The 20,805-nt window shown below is 42.9% G+C and overlaps 1 protein-coding gene across 5 annotated transcripts in view; it reads right to left on the bottom strand.

Moving 5' to 3' along the window:
• grb10b (growth factor receptor-bound protein 10b) overlaps positions 1-20,805 on the bottom strand; it is a 103,768-nt gene that overhangs the window by 65,755 nt on the left and 17,208 nt on the right. For 2 of the 5 annotated variants that reach the window (XM_080768746.1, XM_080768748.1), the window contains exons 2-3: positions 16,699-16,823; positions 6,678-6,780 (exon numbers count right to left, since the gene is read on the bottom strand). In XM_080768746.1, the coding sequence (XP_080624872.1) occupies positions 6,678-6,780; positions 16,699-16,749 (154 nt within the window). In that variant the 5' untranslated portion in view covers positions 16,750-16,823. Of the gene's footprint in view, positions 1-6,677; positions 6,781-15,252; positions 15,318-16,698; positions 16,824-20,805 lie in introns of all 5 variants that reach the window. The other 3 variants (XM_080768749.1, XM_080768750.1, XM_080768747.1) reach the window with 3 other exon arrangements.

The following is a 20,805-nucleotide window of genomic DNA, read 5'->3' as shown; positions in this document are numbered from 1 at the left end:
GTTTCCAAGTCCGTTTTATGATCAGATAATGTGCATCAAGACTCTCTGCTTTCATAAGAAAAAAACTAATACTGTAATTGCGAATGCAATGAGCACTTACTATGAGACCTAGCAGATCACGTCTGTCTGTCTGTCTGTCTGTCTGTGTGTGTGTGTGTGTGTGTGTGTGTGTGTGTCTGTCTGTCCCGCTTACTGTATATGTGGACCTGGCCCTTTTGTGCCCATATATGGAGCTGAGTGATTTGTGAGTCATGGTGACATGAGTGTGATGGCGTGGTCCTGCTTTGGGGACTCCTTATATGGTTATGGCTGAGTCATGGTGACATGAGTGTGATGGCGTCTTTTGTGACCATATATGGAGCTGGCGTGGTCCAAGCACTAACTATGACACCCTGCAGATCATGTCTGTAATTTATTCTAATTGTTATTGCAATTTACGATCTGCGTTCGCCTTCCGCGTTCGCGCGTCTTACTCGTAATAATAAAAATCACACCCCTGTGAAGTGAGCAGTGCAATGTTGTGAAGTGAGCAGTGCAACATTGCACTGCTCACTTCACTGGGGTGTGATTTCTATTATTATTACAGTATTAGTATTTTTCTTATGAAAGCAGAGAGTATTCTGTTTCATACGGTATATAGTATGTACATGTCGCTATAGGCCTTATTTTGTGAATATTTAGTTGTTAGGTCCATGCTCTCTAAAATTATCTTTTTCAGAGAACTTTAGAGATGGCATGGGCCTGAATAACTATTATTCACAAAATAAGGCCTATAGCGACATGTACATACTATATACCGTATGAAACAGTCGACTCTCTGCTTTCATAAGAAAAATACTAATACTGTAATAATAATAAAAATCACACCCCTGTGAAGTGAGCAGTGCAATTGCACTGCTCACTTCACAGGGGTGTGATTTTTCTGGGTGGTATTTTTCTTATGAAAGCAGAGAGTCTACTGTTTCATACGGTATATAGTATGTACATGTCGCTATAGGCCTTATTTTGTGAATAATAGTTCTTCGGGTCCATGCCTTCTCTAAAGTTCTCTGGTGGGCGCAAGCTGCATTCAATAGCCAATTAGTGACAAACTGTATATGTGTACAATGTGTACTGTTTTCCTCCTAAAAGTAGACATTCAGGGCTTTCATTCGGTATATGGTTTGTATAGGATATTATTTGTGCTCAATTTTATATCGGTCTTTTGAACTAAAAAAACTGAACTGAAATGTCTGTCAACTTCAGGCCTCCATATCTCTGTTGTTTTTTTTCACAAGCAGCGTGCAGGCAAAAGCAGGTGTTAGAAAAAGGTCAATATCTCCAGAATGGAAGATGGTAGAATCATAATTTTTTTTTAAAATTGAAGTGGACAAGTTGGGCTTTCTTTTTATTTATGCGATTGTGATTCTCGCTATAAGAGGCCCCTCGCTGTGGGCCCCCCAAAAAGCTCAAAAAGCCCATGTTAAGCCTTCAGCACCAGTAAGCCTTGGTCCGCTAGAACCTGTAGCAGTCTATGTGTTAATGGAAGGGAGCCAGAGCTCGGCTTCACTATCTCACCCAGAAGGTCTACGAGACACCCTGCAGAAACCCTCACAGACCTGGACTACGCTGATGACATCTGCCTGCTATCTGACAGCGTAAGGCTCTCCTGACCAGAGTGGAGTTGCGCCAAAGTTGGCCTCAGGCTAAATGCAAAGATGACTGAGATCATAACCTATAACATCCCCCAAGAACATCTGCCCCTAACGACAATAGAGGGTACTGTCCTAAAGGAGGTCAGTGACTTCAAATACCTGGGCTCATGGGTCGACTCCACAGAGAATGACCTTAAAGTGAGGAAGGCACTTGCCTGGCGAGCTCTTAAAGGTATGTAGTGTGTGGAAATCCAACCTCCCCCGACACATCAAGATCAGTTTCTTCTCTGCTACCGTGGAGTCCGTCCTCCTCCTATGGCTGTGAATGCTGGACCCTTACACAAGCCCTACAGAAATCCCTGGAGGGGTGTTACACCAGAATGTTACGTGTGGTACTTAACATCAACCAGGACGAGCTCATCACTAACAAGCGTCTGTACGGGGCATTACCAAGTGTAACAGAGAAGATAGCAGTAAGGAGGATGAGACTAGCTGGCCACTGCCACAGACACCAAAAACTCCCGGCCAAAAAGCTTGTACTGTGGGAACCAACACACGGGCATTGACCTACGTGGACGTACTAAAGAAAGATACTGGTGTGGAAAGCACAAAGGAGCTGGCCAGATGTATGGAGAACCGAGATGACTGGAGACGCCGATGGAGGGCTCGTCTGAGGACGACGTAGTAAGTAAGTAAGTACATTTTATTTATAAAGCACTTTTCAAAACAACAGTTACAAAGTGCTGAATGGGACGTAGAGAATGGGTCTAATGAAGTATACAAAAATCAGTGCTGAATCAGTGCTGAATGGGACGTAGAGAATGGGTCTAATGAAGTATACAAAAATCATGGCACCATAAAACCGCCATTACCATTTTCATGTCGCACACCCCCTAGAGAGCGTTCGTGGACACAAGTCTAGCACTGATCGTTCCAGCGAGATTAGCTATAGACACACCTGGCAGATAACCACCAGTGTATGATTGACCTGATCCTATACTGAGGATTTCTTATTTTCTCATTATGCCATTAAGTTAGTTTTGTTAGAATAAGATTTTCAGTAGTGCAATTCTAAAGAATTAGTCTTAAACCAGGTGCAAGCGATTCTTTATCAAGGTATCGTGGTTTGATTGTTACACCTCACCTACACAAAGATAGCCTACATACAATTCTATTAAAGCCCACTAAATATTTGCTAGAAATCCCTTGATAAGCCTTTCGATAACTCATTTCAGAAATATGAAATCAGGCGAAGCAGCCGTTCGAACAAAGCTTCACTGTTCTCTAATGGGTTTATGACTACTCTGGGCTTATCGCAAACACAGCCAGTAGCTGGTGCCTCTATTAAAATCCTATAAGAATAAAAGAGCGGATTTGGAAGAAAATTAGTTATAATAACATCAGCAAGGATTATTCTTCACTACAAAAAATACCAGAGCACTGGGGCTAAGTTCAAATGTTTGTTCAGCTGATAAAAACGGGTGCTGTGAGTGAACACTGGAACAAGGTGAAGATAGGGGTGCTCCGCTCAGGCGTGTTGGCTCTGATCCCGATCACAGATGCCACACAGTCGCTTGAGTTGATTCCGATGGAACATTCTGAAGGAACATTTATTTATGTGATACCTCACAGTGCAGTGGCACTCTTGTTATCCTTCATACTAACAATCAATGCTTAACAATGAAATAGATAATTAAATTAAAATATATATTTTGCATTAATTAAATAAGAACTTTTCATTTCACGTTTATTTATTCAGGAAGGTCAATTAAGAGCCAGCTCTTTTCCAATGACACCCTGATTACAGTAGCATACAATTTTAACAAAACATTACAAGATACAGTAATACATTGTTGTGAATTATCTCCATGCTGTCCAAATGGCAGCGTTATGTTTGCAATACTTGAATTTGGCGTGACATTGACGAACGTTTGTCGTAAAATTCAGCTCAGATCCAAGTCAACTCAGAGGGTGGTGTACCAGTGATCATGCGTATGTTTATTTAGAAGGTTTAGTCTTCATGCTAAATCAATTAATAGTCCCCAAACCTCAAAAAAGATATGTGACCAGCATTTGTCAACACACACATACATAAAAGAAGCAAATGTGTCAACTGCTTAGCTTATATGCTGATGCAAATTCCACTGGTTTGTATTTATTTTGTAGGCTATAGTTGCATTCAGAGCTGAATTATTAGGTCGTTGATCAGCATGTTGACAGAGACTCAGCCAATTAAAGTTTCACGTAGGCCTAATGATTTAAATAGACTATTGCCTTTGCTTTGAGCACCTACGTATCTGCCTCCATTTGCGTTGTGGTATTAATTTATAATAATGTACAGTATATTGATCACATGGACTCCACACACAGAATAGCCTAAATAACTCTTACCTTGATGATGAAACAGCTATAGTTCGATCGGATGAAATCTAGCTTTTCCGACAAAACTGATTAATCCCTCAAGAAAAAAAAGAAAGGGAAAAAATGCTGCCCTGTGTCCATGTTGGCAGAGTTTTAATATAGCATTTGGTCTTGTTTTTGCACTGTACAAATTAACTTCTCTCTCATTATCGTGAACTTAATAACGTGACGTTCAGCAAGGAGCGTCACGTTGCGTCGTTGCAGCTCTGATAAAAAAAAATCTGATATATTTTTAACTTGTGTGCGAGTGTGCAATTGTTCCAAAGGGCTTTTATAATATAAAGTATAGTCTTGGTCCTGAGCTTGAAATTAGGCCTACTTAAATCAATACAATGACTAGTTGAGTTATGAGAGTAGCCTATACTTTTTAAACCTTCAGTCAGTGGACATTGCGAGAGACTCACGGCACTCGCCTGTCAAAATAAGCAGTTCTGCCAGTTCATGCATGCAGTGAGGTGCATCGCGGACCACTGTGTTCACCGCTGTGAACTCGGCTGTGGTAACGTTTTTCACCCGATATGGCGTGGAATGGGCGTGGATGTTCAATTATACCAGGCGACACCAGGCGAATCGCTTGGGAAAGAATCGAAATGAGATACACGGGCGATCCGCACAAATTAAGTCATTACGCCACCTTTGGTGAATGACTCGTGAGATTTATTGGACAGATAAATACAATTAATATCATTACGCATTTCATTTACACCTGGACGTATATTTCCGTTGTGAATTTGGCCCACAGAGTCCACTCTTCAACTCCAACCCAGGCAGCCATGCGTACTTGAACTACCGGTATCTAAGACTTTGTTCTGTCTTGATTGTATTGTGCTTTGATTCAATATGCTGATTACTTTGCCATTAATATGTTGAGTACTTTGCCATAATACAATGTTCTAGTGTCTAAATGCCCAGTGCTCTGTATTTTCTGTTGCCATATGTTGAGCTATTTTCAGCACACATTATTGTAACTCAACACTGTAAACAAAGGAATCCGTTTACACAGGAAACACATACTTTAAGGCTCTTAAATGAAAGTTATGAGAGTTACGTCATTACTTTTTGTATAGTTGTATACAGGTATATTGCAATAAGAACATGTGGTTCAGACAGGACTCAGATCAAAATGTGGAGGCTAGGTTGGTGGAGCTACCTCAAGCGTGCGTGCAGCAGCAGTGTCTGTGAAGCAACGGAGCAGCTGTAGTGTAGCAGACAGCCCAAATGAAAGGAAGTGCTCTGTTAAGAGCGTGAGCTCTGATTGGAGTATGGATGTGTGACGTAACGGTCGACTGAGATGTGAATGAGGAATAGGATGCTAGGCTGATTGAAGCAATCAGCTGACTGACAGCTGATTACAGAGCTGAGGCATTCAGACTCGCATGTCCCTAGCTGGACTCGTCTAGAGTTGTGAATTTCTCATTTTCAATTTAGGCATTTAGCAGACTTTTTTTTCCAATAATATTTGTATTGATTTTAAATCCAGAGCGATTTGCATTAAGGATAATGCAAGGTAATGCATCAAATGCATAGAAATAGTCATCTAGGATCATAAGTAAACCAATAATCTATCATCAGTCTAACAGTAGAATATCCAAAGAAAAGCAATAATCTGTACATCGAAACTATAAAGACTATAGGATAATCTCTCTACATAACATGCTATATAAAATTATTTTTTTAGCATTTGCATTATTCAAAATTATGCTGCGATTGCTTCCATCTCACCATACTAATTCAGAAAGGAAAGTTTTATGAAGTCCTTGCCTATCTATCATGTACTACTATCCTGTACCTTCACTCCAAGCACTGTCATTTCTGCTCCATTTGTTTTCCATCATGCCAGGACCAAGCATTCCAATCCACTCCCAAAGTCCTTGCAGACGGACTCCCCACCCCACCCAACCCCACCTCCGCCTCTACCTCCCATGCTGAGTCAATATTGTGCTTAAATCTCATGCTCCGATTGTCATGGGTGAATCTAGCATGGTGCAATTACATACGACGGCCTAATTATAAAGGGACCCTGTATCCATGCAATTTGACCTTTGAACTGCTGAAAAATTTGCAGTGGGAGGGACCCAAATATATACGTTAAGCATCCCAGCAGAGACTAATGAGTGAGAAGCCTGTATGTACTATCAGGCAAGAGATGAGGCGTGCACGCAGTCACGCACACACACACATATGCACTAATGTTGCTGTAAAAGCAGGCTAAGCAAACTATGTAAAAGGAGGGAAAATCTATATTGTTCATCCCAGTTTATAGGCAACCTGTTTGCAGCCTTTTTTAGTGCAATTGAAAAAGAAAACACAGGACAAGCATAGGCAAGGACCTGTATGCATACTTATCATCGGTATAACCTTTTGCAGGGCATATAGGCATGCAGCACAGGCCATATGTAACCTCCAAAAACTATTAAAAAAAACTACTAGATTTCGTTAAAATAATGCATAACAGGCGGTTTATATTATAAAATAAATCCAAGAGAGCTTGCCTAGAGCGGCAGTTACCTAAGAACCGGCCCTGGTGCCCGTGCTGTGTATGCATGAAGAAAATTAAATACATCTCTAATAAGTCGGTTACAGTGATTTCTAAAAGAGGGAATGTTGAGATTTAGAACCAACCTTGATGGTTAGGGGAGCTCCGATTGACTGACTGCTGGAAGCTTGGACCAATAAGATCAGCTGTTGTTTGTCTGTGATTGGCAGACCGGTCCACATTGTCCTGCTGGGAGAGACAAGAGAAGCCAGAATGAAACAGAAGTCACACAGATGCCGATATGCCCATATAAGCAGTATATGGATGTTCCTGTTGGCATCAATATATGACATCATAGTGCTGACGTCATAGCATAGACTAGTCACTACTCAACGACATACTAGTGGTAGGTACCGCACTGGGTGGATACTCAATGGTAGGGTAATGCATAACGAACAGGGTGGGGCATGTATTATACCAACTAGCATCGTTCCCGACTTGTTCACAAGAAAGGTGGTGCACAAAGCAAGGAAGCCTCACTGAGCCTTGTGACCTTGTAAAAGTGCATCCTCCAACCATAATGTACACACTAAAACCACTGGACATGACGTTACAGATTGGACTTGCCCCAATCAAACCTTGATGCTGAGTGCCAAGTGGGCAGGCACTGGCTCTTATTTTTTTAGTCTTCTGTGTTACCTGGCCGGGGAATCCAACTCCGCGCTCACAATCTCAGTGTGGAGAGTGGAGACTCCACTACCACAACAACAACTCTGAGCTGGTGCACAAAAGGCCAAAAGGCAGCAGAAGAAGAAGATACTGTTCCTGAAGAAACAGTGTGGGCTCGAGTAGCTCTCTACTCGATGATGACATGACAGCCCCCTGCCCTCTGTCGGTCTTAGTGTCTTCCTTTTGCTTGACGTCAATGGCATTTAATATTTGTGTTAGGACACATTTTGGGTTACACACACCAAAAGCTGGACATAGGAGCCCTCGAAAAATCCAAGAGACTTGGCTACCACTCTTTGTTAAAAGTGCTCTAAACAAATAGACAGCCAAGTCTATGGACAAAAGTCCATAGACTTGGCTGCTATGACATTAAAAAGCCAAATTTTAAAAGCCAGACGTTGGAGGGGCTTGCGTAACCTGACGCTGCCAGATCCAAAAAGCTTGCTACACAAATTTGTTTCACAGCTTATTTGGATCTGGGATCTCGGGAGCCAATTCGATGACAGAGCTGTTCCTTTTTTTCAAGATACTTGGTAGATGATTGGATGGGGCCGTCTGTCTATCACCGTGTGGGCGTGCAAACACAACCAATCATATTGACGTGTCTGTATAGCTTCACATCCGGTTTCGCACATATCCCGCCCTTAGCTCACGCTGATTGGTTCGGTACGAAGCAGATATTGGACTCAGCTCAACTCCGTCAGAGATCCCAGATGAGTGTTGTGTTGGGGAATATGTTTCCCCAATACCGCCCTCATCTGGCAGCGTCAGGTTAGGGCTTGCGTCCCTCAAAAATGAAAAGGAAAGAAGTACGCATAACAACAGCAGCTGATAAAACAAAAAAAGGTATGTATCTGTAGAAGCAATGTGGCTTGTGGGGAATAAGTTGGGGAGAATCATTGTATGCAGAAGCCATACATACTGTATACTAAGTATACATAAATTACAAGCAGTCTATATACACTTGTACATGTAACATTGTGAAACTATCTCGGAATTTTGACAGATTGAATGTGGTTTTCAATTTTTTTGTTCCTTTGTTTTTGTTTTTGTCCTTGTCCTTGTTCAGGGCTCTAACAGCCGCAAGGAAAACTGTCTCTGTGGACCTGCATTGTGGCTGGTTACACACTATGCAGCATGCAGTCTGTGTTTGGCAGTGCATGTGTCTGTCTGTGTGTGTGTGTGTGTGTGTGTGTGTGTGTGTGTGTGTGTGTGTGTGTGTGTGTGTGTGTGTGTGTGTGTGTGTGTGTGTGCGTGCGTGCGTGTGTGCGTGGGAGCAGATTGTACAGCCATACCAGCCTAACAGTGGAACTGGGAACAGAACGTACTGTGATGGAACACTGTGCTTGGCTTGCCCTGTTAAAAGAATAAAAATATAGCTACCGACAAAAGCGCCGCACGCACACACACACACACACACACACAGCTGTGGTCGCCTGTTCTGCCTCATTGAGAGTTGCTACATGTTATGCAAGTGAGACAGGATTTTTTCTTTTATGTCTTTTATTTCAAATGGGAATACCACAGATGGAGCTATAAAAAAGCCTTTGGGTAGTGTTACTTGTATTGTATAACTGTGTGCAAATCATGTTGGTGCGAAAGACGTGATTGAGTCATTATCCAAGATGATGCAGAATCTTCTGGCTTACAACTGTACAATACTATCTGAATAAAGAAGGCGCTGGAGCATCTTGGATGATTGGAGCCTTTTTACTATAATAGCAAGGCAAACCACAGAAAAACATGTCAATATCAGATTACATCTTCGTAAAGTCAGTCTGACATCCAGCCTTGGTTCTCTCAGTTTTCCAGATTTAGGGGAAGTTATTCATATTAAAAATATATATAAGATAAATCGTAAACGACCAGAGCAATGTTTGTTTTTACATTTTTATCCCACAATTTTGTTTTTGTAAACCCATTTTGAATGCAATCCTGGGCTCCAGTGCCACACTCACCCTGCCAACCTGTGGAGAGCAACAGACTTTCCCCATACTTCACTGCATGAGGAGTCCAAGCCGCTTCTTTACACCTGACAGGGTTTCCCTGGTTGGAAGTAACACGTTATTCCAACCAGTTCCTTTCCCCTCCATCAGGTGCCTCAGCTTGCCAGGGGGAAGCAGTTTAGAGACCAAGATTACTGCATGTTTTTTGTGAGGGTACCTACCCTAGGGGACACGGGGAGAACATGCAAACTCCTCACAGAAAGGCCCTTTTGCCAACCCCACCTAGGGCATGGGCACTGATGACGTGGAGGAAAGAACACACCCCCTGCGCCCACAGCGGGAATCAAACCCAGGCAGGACCTACCCAAGTGCTACCAACTGCGCCACCGTGTCCCTGAATAACTATATTTGTGACTTTAACTAATACTTCAACTAACCATTGCTGTAAATTGTGTTTAATTGTACTGTAGATGCACTGCGGCGCGGACAGCTTATCAAACACTGACTGTAGAGCTCAACATAGGATCCCTGATGCTACATGGAGAGTGTGGATGGCACTGATTTAGGAGTCCCGAGTTGGTGTTGGCTAGACCGCACTCTCATTGCAGTGCCTGGATAATGTGGCACTGTCCTAACACCCAGCACCCTTTCTATAGTATAGTACTAACCCAGGTTCCATTATTACCTTGACACCTTGTACTGTAATTGTATAGTTTCGAGTTCCGAGTTCCGAGTTCTTCTCGGCTAGGAAAGGTTCAACAAAACGTCTGCCATCTTGCCACCTTGTTTATTGCCATGATATAGAGACAACCCTGTCATCACCACACACACCATCTGCAGGTCCAATCACTAGACTGTGACTGATCCCTAGACAGCCACCCAAACAGTACTGGGACGTTGATCGGTGGGATGTACAGCCAAAATAGATGTGTGTGTGTGTGTGTGTGTGTGTGTGTGTGTGATCAGCAGGACTTAACAGTCATGCACTTTTGTAGGGTTCAGCTCCACTGATCAACAACTAGGGACCCACATACTGGTCTTGAATGCTGCACTGCATGGTTGTCTGGGAATAAGAGAGAGAGAGAGAGAAAGAGAGAGAGAGAAGAGAGAGAGAGAGAGAGAGAGAGAGAGAGAGAGAGAGAGAGAGAGAGAGAGAGAGAGAGAGATGTGCACAGTATGCGCTGTCTATTAGAGTATTGGTTCATTACCAGAACCCCTTCCCACACACATAAACCACAATAATGGTCTTAGCGAAGCTCCACTGCACCTTGGTCTCTCTCAAGGACAAAGCAGACAAAAACCTGAAACCCAGACAACATTTCATGCCCCTATAGGCAACTGACTGAGTGACTTTGGAGATTTGAGCCTATAGATATAAAGCATTTAGCATAATTCTCAACCATGCAAGCCCCTGACTTAATTTAGTTTTTAGGTTAGTGGACCTTAGACTGTTGAGAGCAGACAGCAAGCAGAGAGATGGAATGAAGTGGCATGTAAGTGTACAGGAATCATTGTTAAGTAGCCAAACGAAACACAAACTATTTTTCAAGCATTGTCTCTCAGCCTTTCACAATTTCATTGTTCTGCGCCCACACGCACGCACAGGTGTTGCTCAAGTGTTTAGAGAGAGGTCACAACAGGTCTAAGGCTAGGCCAAGTTTTGACAAGAAGCCTATGAGGGCCCTTTCATATTGATGAGGTTGAAAGGGACTCTGAATAAGAGCCGGGGGGCTGAGGGTGCAGCTTTTTAAATGGGGTCGATGAAGGGCCAGGGATGAGGTTAGGGCTTTCAAAGTGAGACGGGCACAAAGGTCTAGAGGTTGGATCTCAAACAAGAGGGAAAAGACTGAGTTGGATGTCAAAACCACATCTTAAGGAGAGGTCAGACTAAGGCTAAATGTTATGGTTGTGGACGGCAGACAGAGTGACAATACTCACACAGGAGACATCGGGACTGAACTAGGGCTGAAAATATATCAGTTTAGAGATTATTCTATCGATTGCCTTTTCGATTAATCAAATTGAGAAGAGGCAAGGCAAGGCAAAGCAGTTCAATGTACTTTACACAGAACATCAAGCATGAAATGAACAAATCAACACACATATCCATTAGTCTGATTAACCACACAAGCCCACTTTTATACTTTGTTGTAGAACAGTGTCAGAGGTTGCTTATTAATAGATCTGCAATTTTGTGGAATTAAAAAAGATATATGTATGTATATATATATATATATATATAGTAAAATGTTATCAATTAGTTTGACTGTTGCTTGACTGTTGCTTGACTGTTGCTTATGGCCATAATAGGGACAAGGACTGACAGACTCAAAGATTGGGCATATCAGTTAGATCGGTAGTGGCACGTACTGTATGTATGAGGGCCGTGTAGCGCCCCGAACTCTAGACGCGAGGTAGTGAGCTGCGTAGTGCGTAACAGCCCGAACTTCTAGTTCACTGCAACATTAAAAGCTTACTGTGAGAGCTTCCTGAAATTGGAGAATCTCCAGAAAATGCTTTGAGAAGACTGTATGAGAGAACAGGAGAGTAAGCAAGAGCAAGAGTGAACAACCTGAGTCCACAAGGTATGCAGAATGGAGACTAACCTACCGTACATATACTGTATATTTACATTGCTTTATTTATGGGCGCCCCTCAACTCCTCTGCAAAATCCACAGAAGGACACACATACACAGTGCCTTATTGTGCATTTATGCTCATGGAATTCTGTCTCTCTAAGCCAGGGGTTCCCAAACATTTCAGACCCAAAAGTTGTAACCCTGGGACCCAAACGTACTAAAAATAGTAAACGAGAAACCAGAACAAATGAACATAAGTACGGTAATGTCATTGTGACCCACCCCTACTAAGCTGTGAGGATCCAACACCAGGCTGAGCTCTTTGTCTTCTGTCTGACTGGCTCAGACGTCAGAGGTCATGGATAAAGCTATGACCCTAGATGACCAGCAGACAACAGACTTGCTTCTGAGCAGGCCAATGGTGCTACCAGCCTAATGCAAACCAATGACTAATGACTAGGCCGACTGGCACAATTATTACACAATCGCCTGATCTGATAATTGCAAATGTTTTGCATAATCTGCATAATCTCTTCACTTGTTGTAAAACTTTTTCAAAAAGAGGAAATGTCTGTTTGTCAGGACAAATCTCAGAATGCTGGGCCGATCAGCATCAAATGTCTTGTGCACGCTGCCAATAGCCAAGGAAGTATGCACAGATGAACCATGCACAGATGAGATTACACTTTTGTATAATTGTTTAAAACAGTTTAAAGGCCCATGACGTAAATCACCATCAAGTTCAAGGTCACGGTCATGTGCCCGAGAGACGCGAGCGGCAGTCGAGTGTCATAATCCCCCCAGCATCCCCGGCAGATGCCGGTCCTTCTCCCGGCAGCGCTGGGGCTGTTAACCTGCAGTTGCGGCTTGGAGCGGCGGCCGGCGTGGAGCAGCTGCCGCCCCTCCCCCCGGCAGCGCCGCGGCTGTTACCGGCAGTTGCGGCGTCTGGAGCGCGGCCGTGGAACGGACCAACATTGCCGCGGAACGGAGCTGTCATGATCCATCCACCTACTCTGGCAGCTCCCGGACCTCACCCCGGCAGCGCCGCGTCTCATTGCACATGCTGCATCTGGAGGTAACTGCCTTTCTGACAAAATTACCAATCTGAATAATGCATTTCTGGTAGAAATACATTGTGATAAATGTATTTCTGAACCCCAACACTAACCCTATCCCTACCCCAACCATTAACCTCACAGACACCATCGCGGTCTAAAACATATTTATTTATTTTTTGCGTTTGGCACAAAAATTGTTTGCGGTTGGCACAAAAAATAGCAGGATTGGACCCTGGAGGTGTGGATTGTTGCCTGCTACGAGGCGGCTGGCAGAATGGGTTTTCAGCGCGTAGTAGAAGATGACAACGCCCAACTCATGTAAAAAGAAAGAAAATCCCCACCCAGTCGGGAGGGAAGCCTCCCTCCACATCCTCTCCCCATATTTCTGTCAGAAGCCGTTGAGGGCTGTTTTGTGCATAACTCATGCCTTGTTTGGCCAAAAGCAATGGATCTTGTTTACACATAATGTGCCTTGACTCATGCAGAACACATCTGTCACTTTAACCAATAAGCTCCACCCTCATTCAACCATTTTGAGCAGTTTGAAAAACGCTTAAACCAGCTGGGATTTTTGAGCAAATTTGCTTGAAATGTTCTACACACAATCTATAGAACATTATCTGAAATACCATTTGAAGATTAGTTTGTACGTGAACATTTGTACAAAAATATAGCTGCAAGCAGCGATAACAGGCACTTTGAACAGGCACAACTGTTCAAAGCTCGCCTGTCTGTCTGTCTGTCTGTCTGTCTGTCTGTATGTTTGGGGTACGAACAGCTGCAATGCCGCTGGGTGACCTAAAGTGGCACTGTTGAAGAAGCAGTAACTGAATTAAACAGCAAAAACAACCACCACAGCAGTCAAATTGTGGCGCTTGCTAATGTTTAATTAGCCTGTGCCCTTTGCTCTCATTAAAAGCTGAAAGGATTACAGAAAGTCTGTCCTTCAAGTCTTAAACAATTCAGTGGCAGTCAGAAGAATGAACATAAAAATCTGTCAGGAAAATAAAAGGGAGTCTCCAAGATGTTCTTTTTTAAATGGCCTTGACAGAGGAAGAGAATATAGGAATAATAACCCACTGTACACTTCCAACTGTATGGTGTCAAGCACACAGTCACAGTTCAATTCCCTCTGTGGTGAGGACACAGTTGTGGCACTGCGCCAGGCATCCCAGTACCTCTTGTGGACTTACATAACCAATCTGGAGTCAGAGGAGCCAGAGGACAGAGCTCAACACAGACCTCCATTCACTGGCACTGACACAGACTGATAAAGGCTCTCCATGGTCAGAAATGATTGTGTTTACACATCTAATCCAAAAACAAACAAAAAAGGATTGTCAGGGTCATGCATGTCCCGTTTTAGAACAAAGTTATTCCAAATAAAGCTTTCTCTCATTTATGACTTATGACGTGCAAAAACAGTTAGAGAGATTTAAATGAACACTGAGGATTTTACTAAAATGTTCAACAGTGTTTTGCTCTGCTGCAGCTACTAGGTACTTTCACTGGAAGTGGAAACAAACAATGACCAAAACAAGTCATTTAAAACAATCCTCCGAGTCCTAATCCTCTCGATAGAAAGGTAAGTATCTCTGTGCGTGCGACGTGCGTGTGTGAATGCGGTCAGTGTTGCCAGATGGGAAATGTTAAATTATCGTACCAGAGGCTTAAAATTATCATATATATTTTTTAACTATTAAAACTATTTAACTACTAATATACTACAGCCAAAAGGGAAAAATCACACATATGTACGTACATATGTAATTTACAACATGAGTAGTTGTGTAAGATACAACCTTGTTTGAGATTCCTACGAGACGAAAATGCATCACATATGCTGCGTGGAAGTAGGCAACTCCCTGGACCTTAGTTAAGGTAATTATCCTACATCTGGCAACACTGGTGCGTGCATGCACAAATGGACTCCCCATAGAATCAGAATGAATAGCATTACCTGGGGATGTAGTATCAGCCAAAAGGAAAAAGCGTCCATTGCGAAATTAGTTGGGACCAATGCTCTTGCATGAGCGTCCACAACCCTACAGCAGAATGTTCACCATGCGAATGCAGTGTGTTCACCTCAGTGGAATGTTGTGACCATGCCACTCATTCACACACTCTCCCACCACCCCACTGGCCCGTCTTCATTCAGGTCCACAGTCTTAAATCTTTGGGCTGTGACAGATACATTCAAACCCAGAGAGGGAGCTTTTCTCTACGGCAGCTGGTTTGGCCCTCAGCCCTGGGATCGGAATCTAGAGTCATTGGTTTCACTGTTAATGTTACTTTGACTATTTTAACTGTGTGTTCTTCTAATCTAAGGCATGCACCATCTATATATATATACTGTGTATATAATTATACTCTATATATATATCATTATGTCACAGGTTCAAATTCACCTCATTAACTTGGTTGCACTTCATGCGTTCTCCGATCCCTGCTGTCACTCTCCTCTGTAAAATATCTAAGGAAAATAAATAAATAACAGCAATAGTGCCGATGCATGCACATCTTTAGGAGGTGAGAAATAACGGTACATTGTTTGAGACATGAATAGATGAACATCAGTATCCTTGCTCTAACATGCACAAAGAATATTAGGCCTATGCTGAGAGGTCTTTATGGTACAAGCTTCCCATATTATGTTAGATGCATTTGCATTGCACTTTTGACAAATCAATCAATGCTCAATGTGTTTTGTCATGGGAGTTCCAATTCCACAATCTCTTCCAGCTACAAACAAAGGTTCAATAGGTTCATAGCCAAAATGTCCCATCTTGAGTCTCTCCCAATGGGGGGGGGGTTGGGGAGACTCAAATTAATCCCATCATTTTGTTTAACCATTTATAAAGAGGGGTCCCTATTATGGCCTCACATAGCTAATGAAACACCTGTGGAAAGCTCCTCTATAATGAAATACAGGGCTAAAACCTGTGTAAAGCTCCTCTATAATGAAATACATGGTTAAAACCTGTGTAAAGCTCCTCTATAATGAAATACAGGGTTAAAACATGTGGAAAGTTCCTCTATAATGAAATACAGGGTTAAAACATGTGGAAAGCTCCTCTATAATGAAATACAGGGTTAAAACCTGTGTAAAGCTCCTCTATAATGAAATACAGGGTTAAAACCTGTGTAAAGCTCCTCTATAATGAAATACAGGGTTAAAACCTGTGGAAAGCTCCTCTATAATGAAATACAGGGTTAAAACCTGTGTAAAGCTCCTCTATAATGAAATACAGGGTTAAAACCTGTGTAAAGCTCCTCTATAATGAAATACAGGGTTAAAACCTGTGTAAAGCTCCTCTATAATGAAATACAGGGTTAAAACCTGTGGAAAGCTCCTCTATAATGGCAGTAGACCTTACAGTCAGAGTATTATTAGTTTCTTGTTTTGATTTGAACTGAAGAGAACAGAGCATCAGAAATTGGAATCAGAAATCCATCCAATTCACACTGAATTTGATTTTCCCGAAATGAGGAGACTGACAATGAATTCATATTTCATCGTGTGATGCACTAAGAGCCTAAAATGTGTTGTCTACAAGCTGACAACTTGTAGATCGGCTACTTTTGGGGCTTTTTGTTGTACGACAAAGCATATCGTTGCTGTTGGGCAGAAACCTTCTATTTCCCATATAATCGTAAATTAATGCCTGACTACTTGATCATACTACGGTATCACACAAAAGTGTCGCTTGGCGCTGGTGCATTTCCAGCTTGTGGATCTGGTACTTTTGAATGTGAATCCTGAAAAGTAACAGTTTTGAACATGATGAGGTTTCCACCCGAGCAGAGACGATATTAGAGTGGATGTTGAGGGAAACAGAAATATTTTACTTTACCTTATAATTCGGGTGGTGCAGGAAATAATCTGGACATCCGGCCACAGCCATTAGGGTTTGTTTGTCACTTGTCGTTCAGTTCAATTACCAGGTTAGCCTTTACCAGGAGACAGACAGGAGTGAACCTGAAAGAACAGCAGAGATGGAGGTTAGTGTGGAAATGTTAAAGGGAGAAGAGGTCAGCGGGAGAGAAGAGAAGAGGAGACAGAGACGATGAAAGAGGAAGAGGAATTCTAGGAGCTAAACAGACTGAATGCAAACATTTTGCTAATCTACAAGCTCACAACGCCTTGCTTTGCTAGGCTATTTTCACAATATTTATCTGGAACAGAGTCAAACTAAATATAATACTCAACTCCTACAAATCTCTAGTTCAAATAGGATTATGGTGGGGGGGGGTCACTGCTTCGCTGCCAAAAATCTATAGATACCTAATGGTCTTATCAGTGGTTTACGATAGAGGGTGCTCTTCGCCAACGTATGAATGATACTAGGTTGCTAGGCGATGGATACAACCAGAAATGAACCAGAAGTGAATCCGCCTCAATGTAAACAGATTTACAAAAATGCATTTATCTCGGATTCTCTTCTTAGATTGCGTTCTTGGTCAATACAAGCTTTATTTAACAGCCCATAACTAAAGAACAGATGGTCGCGGTTACAAGTTACAACATTTATTTTCTGGGTGAAAGTAAAGATGATTGTCCGCCACTTCACACAGCAATTGTTTACATCCGGTTCACGTCTTGGGTCCCGTGCAAAAATAACACTGAAAAACACTGGCGGCAGAAGAATGCATTACTGGCAATCAATGTGTTGACGTATGAAATTATCAAAAATGGTTGTTTCTGAATTATTTTTGCAAATGTTTTGAAATATATATAGGAAATAAAATAAATGTTGATATTTACATGATGTCCCTTTAAAAACAAAGGGGTCTGGTCCACTGCACTAGGCAGCCACCCTAGCTAGCTGCAGCCATCCCCAGGTCGGTCCACTGCACTATAGGCAGCCACCCTAGCTAGCTGCAGCCATCCCCAGGTCTACACTAGGCAGCCACCCTAGCTAGCTGCAGCCATCCCCAGGTCGGTCCACTGCACTAGGCAGCCACCCTAGCTAGCTGCAGCCATCCCCAAGTCTGCACTAGGCAGCCACCCTAGCTAGCTGCAGCCATCCCCAGGTCTGCACTAGGCAGCCACCCTAGCTAGCTGCAGCCATCCCCAGGTCTGCACTAGGCAGGCAGCCACCCTAGCTAGCTGCAGCCATCCCCAGGTCAAGACACCACAACCTTTTGACCACGTGGTCCACATTCTATTTGAACTTCTTAATGTGGGTATCCTATTAACCTCTTGGCACAGCTGCCGTTGAACAAACACCTGTAAACACTGACCCAAAAATACGCTGCAGGCTCCTCTCCAGGACTTAAGTTAGACCTTGGGAGTGTATTTTAAGACCAACGGTCAGCTCACAACTGTGATAGTCTTTTATGTACCCGTTCATGACCTCCTGTTGGCATTTCAAAAATATGACCTGCAGTTTTCTGGAGGGTTAAAATTAATCTGGTGTTTGGAGTAGTGGTTGCGGAGCGGACTGCCCTTGACCTTTCGGAATGCGTTGTGTGTACATACCTCTGTCTGTGTGTGTGTGTGTGTGTGTGTGTGTGCCTTCATACATGGCGTGACATGGTATGTGTGCTGGACTGCTGGTGTATACGCTTGTATGTAAATGTACAGTAAATGAGATATATGTGTGCTTGTGCTTACATATCTGTGACTGTGTGTGCGCGTGTATGTGTGTCTGTAATCTGTATCTGTAAGCATGTCTGTGTGTATGTGAATGTGTGTATTAGACTGGAAACCAGACAAATTTGCCATTTCAAAAACAATATAGCCCTCGGCAGTGATATTACTCAAGCCATGCCGTGTGTGTGTGTGTGTGTGTGTGTGTGTGTGTGTGTGTGTGTGTGTGTGTGTGTGTGTGTGTGTGTGCATGCGTCTACATTTTGCTACAGGTGTTCTTAACACCTTGACTTCTAAACACGAGTTGCTCAAGTTAATTAACTTTCCCTGCGATTCACGAGTTGCCCGAGTGTTATGTCATTGTTTAATCCACGTTTTTATAAGGGTAATAAGGGTTATGGGAAATTGAGTCCCTATTGTTTACAATGGCGAATCCGCCGGAGGAAGAAGCTGTGTGCTGCCCGGTCTGTTGTTGTGGTCGCCGCTATGGAATCCTTTTCTACACTACAACAAGCGATTACACCGTTTTAAAGTGGATTTTCATGACAAGCAAGTCAGCGGTCGGTACACTGGCTGTTCAAAAGTAACTTTAAACATAGGCAGTCTGAAAGACGGCCGTAAATTGTCGGCATTCAACCTTTAATCATACACAAATGTATGTGGTTGCGAGGGTGTGTATGTCGCACATGCAAAATAGCGGATCTACAAGCTTGCATCCACCTTTGTACAACATCATTGTACAACAGAGTATAAATCAGGCTCAATGTAGATGTGATATTCTTTGTAGGGATGTTCGATATTGGCTTTTTGCCAATATACGATTTTCCAATATTGTCCAACTCTAAACACATTGCCTGCCATGGACCAAACCTAACATGTTGGATCAAATCCAACATGTTAGGTGCCATGGTCACCACAGGCAGAATTTTGATAGTGCGTATCACTAAACTCGGATGGGCTTCCGAGGTTAGTGAACCAAACATCAAATCCACCCTACATTTGAATCACATATTGTGGGTGATGGAATCAAAACAGAGCCAAAAGCAATTCCATTTTCATCCATAGGGGGCGCCACAAATGCAAAAATGTAAATCCGCTTCCAATTAGTGGCGGCGCACTCAGTTGCAGCGGCTCAGTGCACTCTTTGTACACCCTTCATTTCATTGTCTAAGTATTTGTATACTCTGTAGTCTGTACAGTGACAATAAATTGAATCTAATCTAATCTAATTACTTGACACTAGACCTGTACGTGCCTGTCGGCCACCGGCCTACTTGAGAACGATGCAACTTGGGAACCTAATAATACCCGTTGTCAACTTGTCATAGCACCAATTTTAACTATGGCTGTGTCCCTTTTGTGCCCATACTGTATATGGAGATCTCTGTATCTGTCTGTCTGCCTGTGCTTGAAGAGTGCAAACTGACTGTGAAAAGTGGAGTGGTTAAGTAATCAATTGGCAGATGTGGAGTTGCCATGGCAATCAATTGGCTGAGGCAGAGGCTGGAAATTGTACAGGTGAGGGAACTTAGGCTCATTAGGCCCACTGGCAGAGCCCGACCAGAGCCTTTTGTGATGGTTCTGGAGAACCGTGAGTCCGACCGACTCGATACTGGGCACTGCACTCCCTGTGGTGGTTTGGAACGCGTGTGTCGAATGTGAAGTCGGTGGGGCGAACGGTTCTCGTGTTACGCGCATAACAAGTACAACCATACATATGGACACGCACACATACAGAGACGTGGCGCATTTATTGGCTAGCAAAATTACTGGGAGGGGTCTATATGTAGTTGTACAAAAGTACTGGTGTAAATCTTAGCCTCTCTGGTCTACGGCTAGATCTTTTTGTTTGACATTTTGGGAGTATGAAGATACTTGTCAAATTAAATTGCTATCCAGCCATTTGTTTTTTACATATCTTGTTTGGGACCATAGTGGTGTACTACCGGACGGACGCAAAATATATTATATTAAACCACACTTATTTTAACAACCTATGTGCGTTTGATAAAATTGTGTCAGGTGATTACACTTTAATGAATCTGAGAGCGATCAGAAATTGTCATCCTGTCCAATTTGTTGCGTGAGGAACATAAATATGTTTAACCCCCCCCACCCCCCCCAAATTGGTCTTGCAAATAATGATCCAACCATGAATGAGTTTGAAACAAAGACCTTGGCATTGCGATCACTAGAACCGCTGAATGAGCTTGCTTGTAATGAGGTGCTGTGTGTGTGTGTGTGTGTGTGTGTGTGTGTGTGTGTGTGTGTGTGTGTGTGTGTGTGTGTCTGTATCAATCCGTGTGTGTGGCCTGGCTGGCTGGTATGGGGAAGCGGCTCTTCATTTACACATTATTTACAGACACAG

This window comes from Protomyctophum bolini (assembly GCF_963924005.1).
Source record: "Protomyctophum bolini genome assembly, chromosome: 7".
Lineage (NCBI taxonomy): Eukaryota > Metazoa > Chordata > Actinopteri > Myctophiformes > Myctophidae > Protomyctophum > Protomyctophum bolini.
Note: the sequence above shows the minus strand (reverse complement) of the source record. Positions and strands in the feature narration are given on the sequence as shown.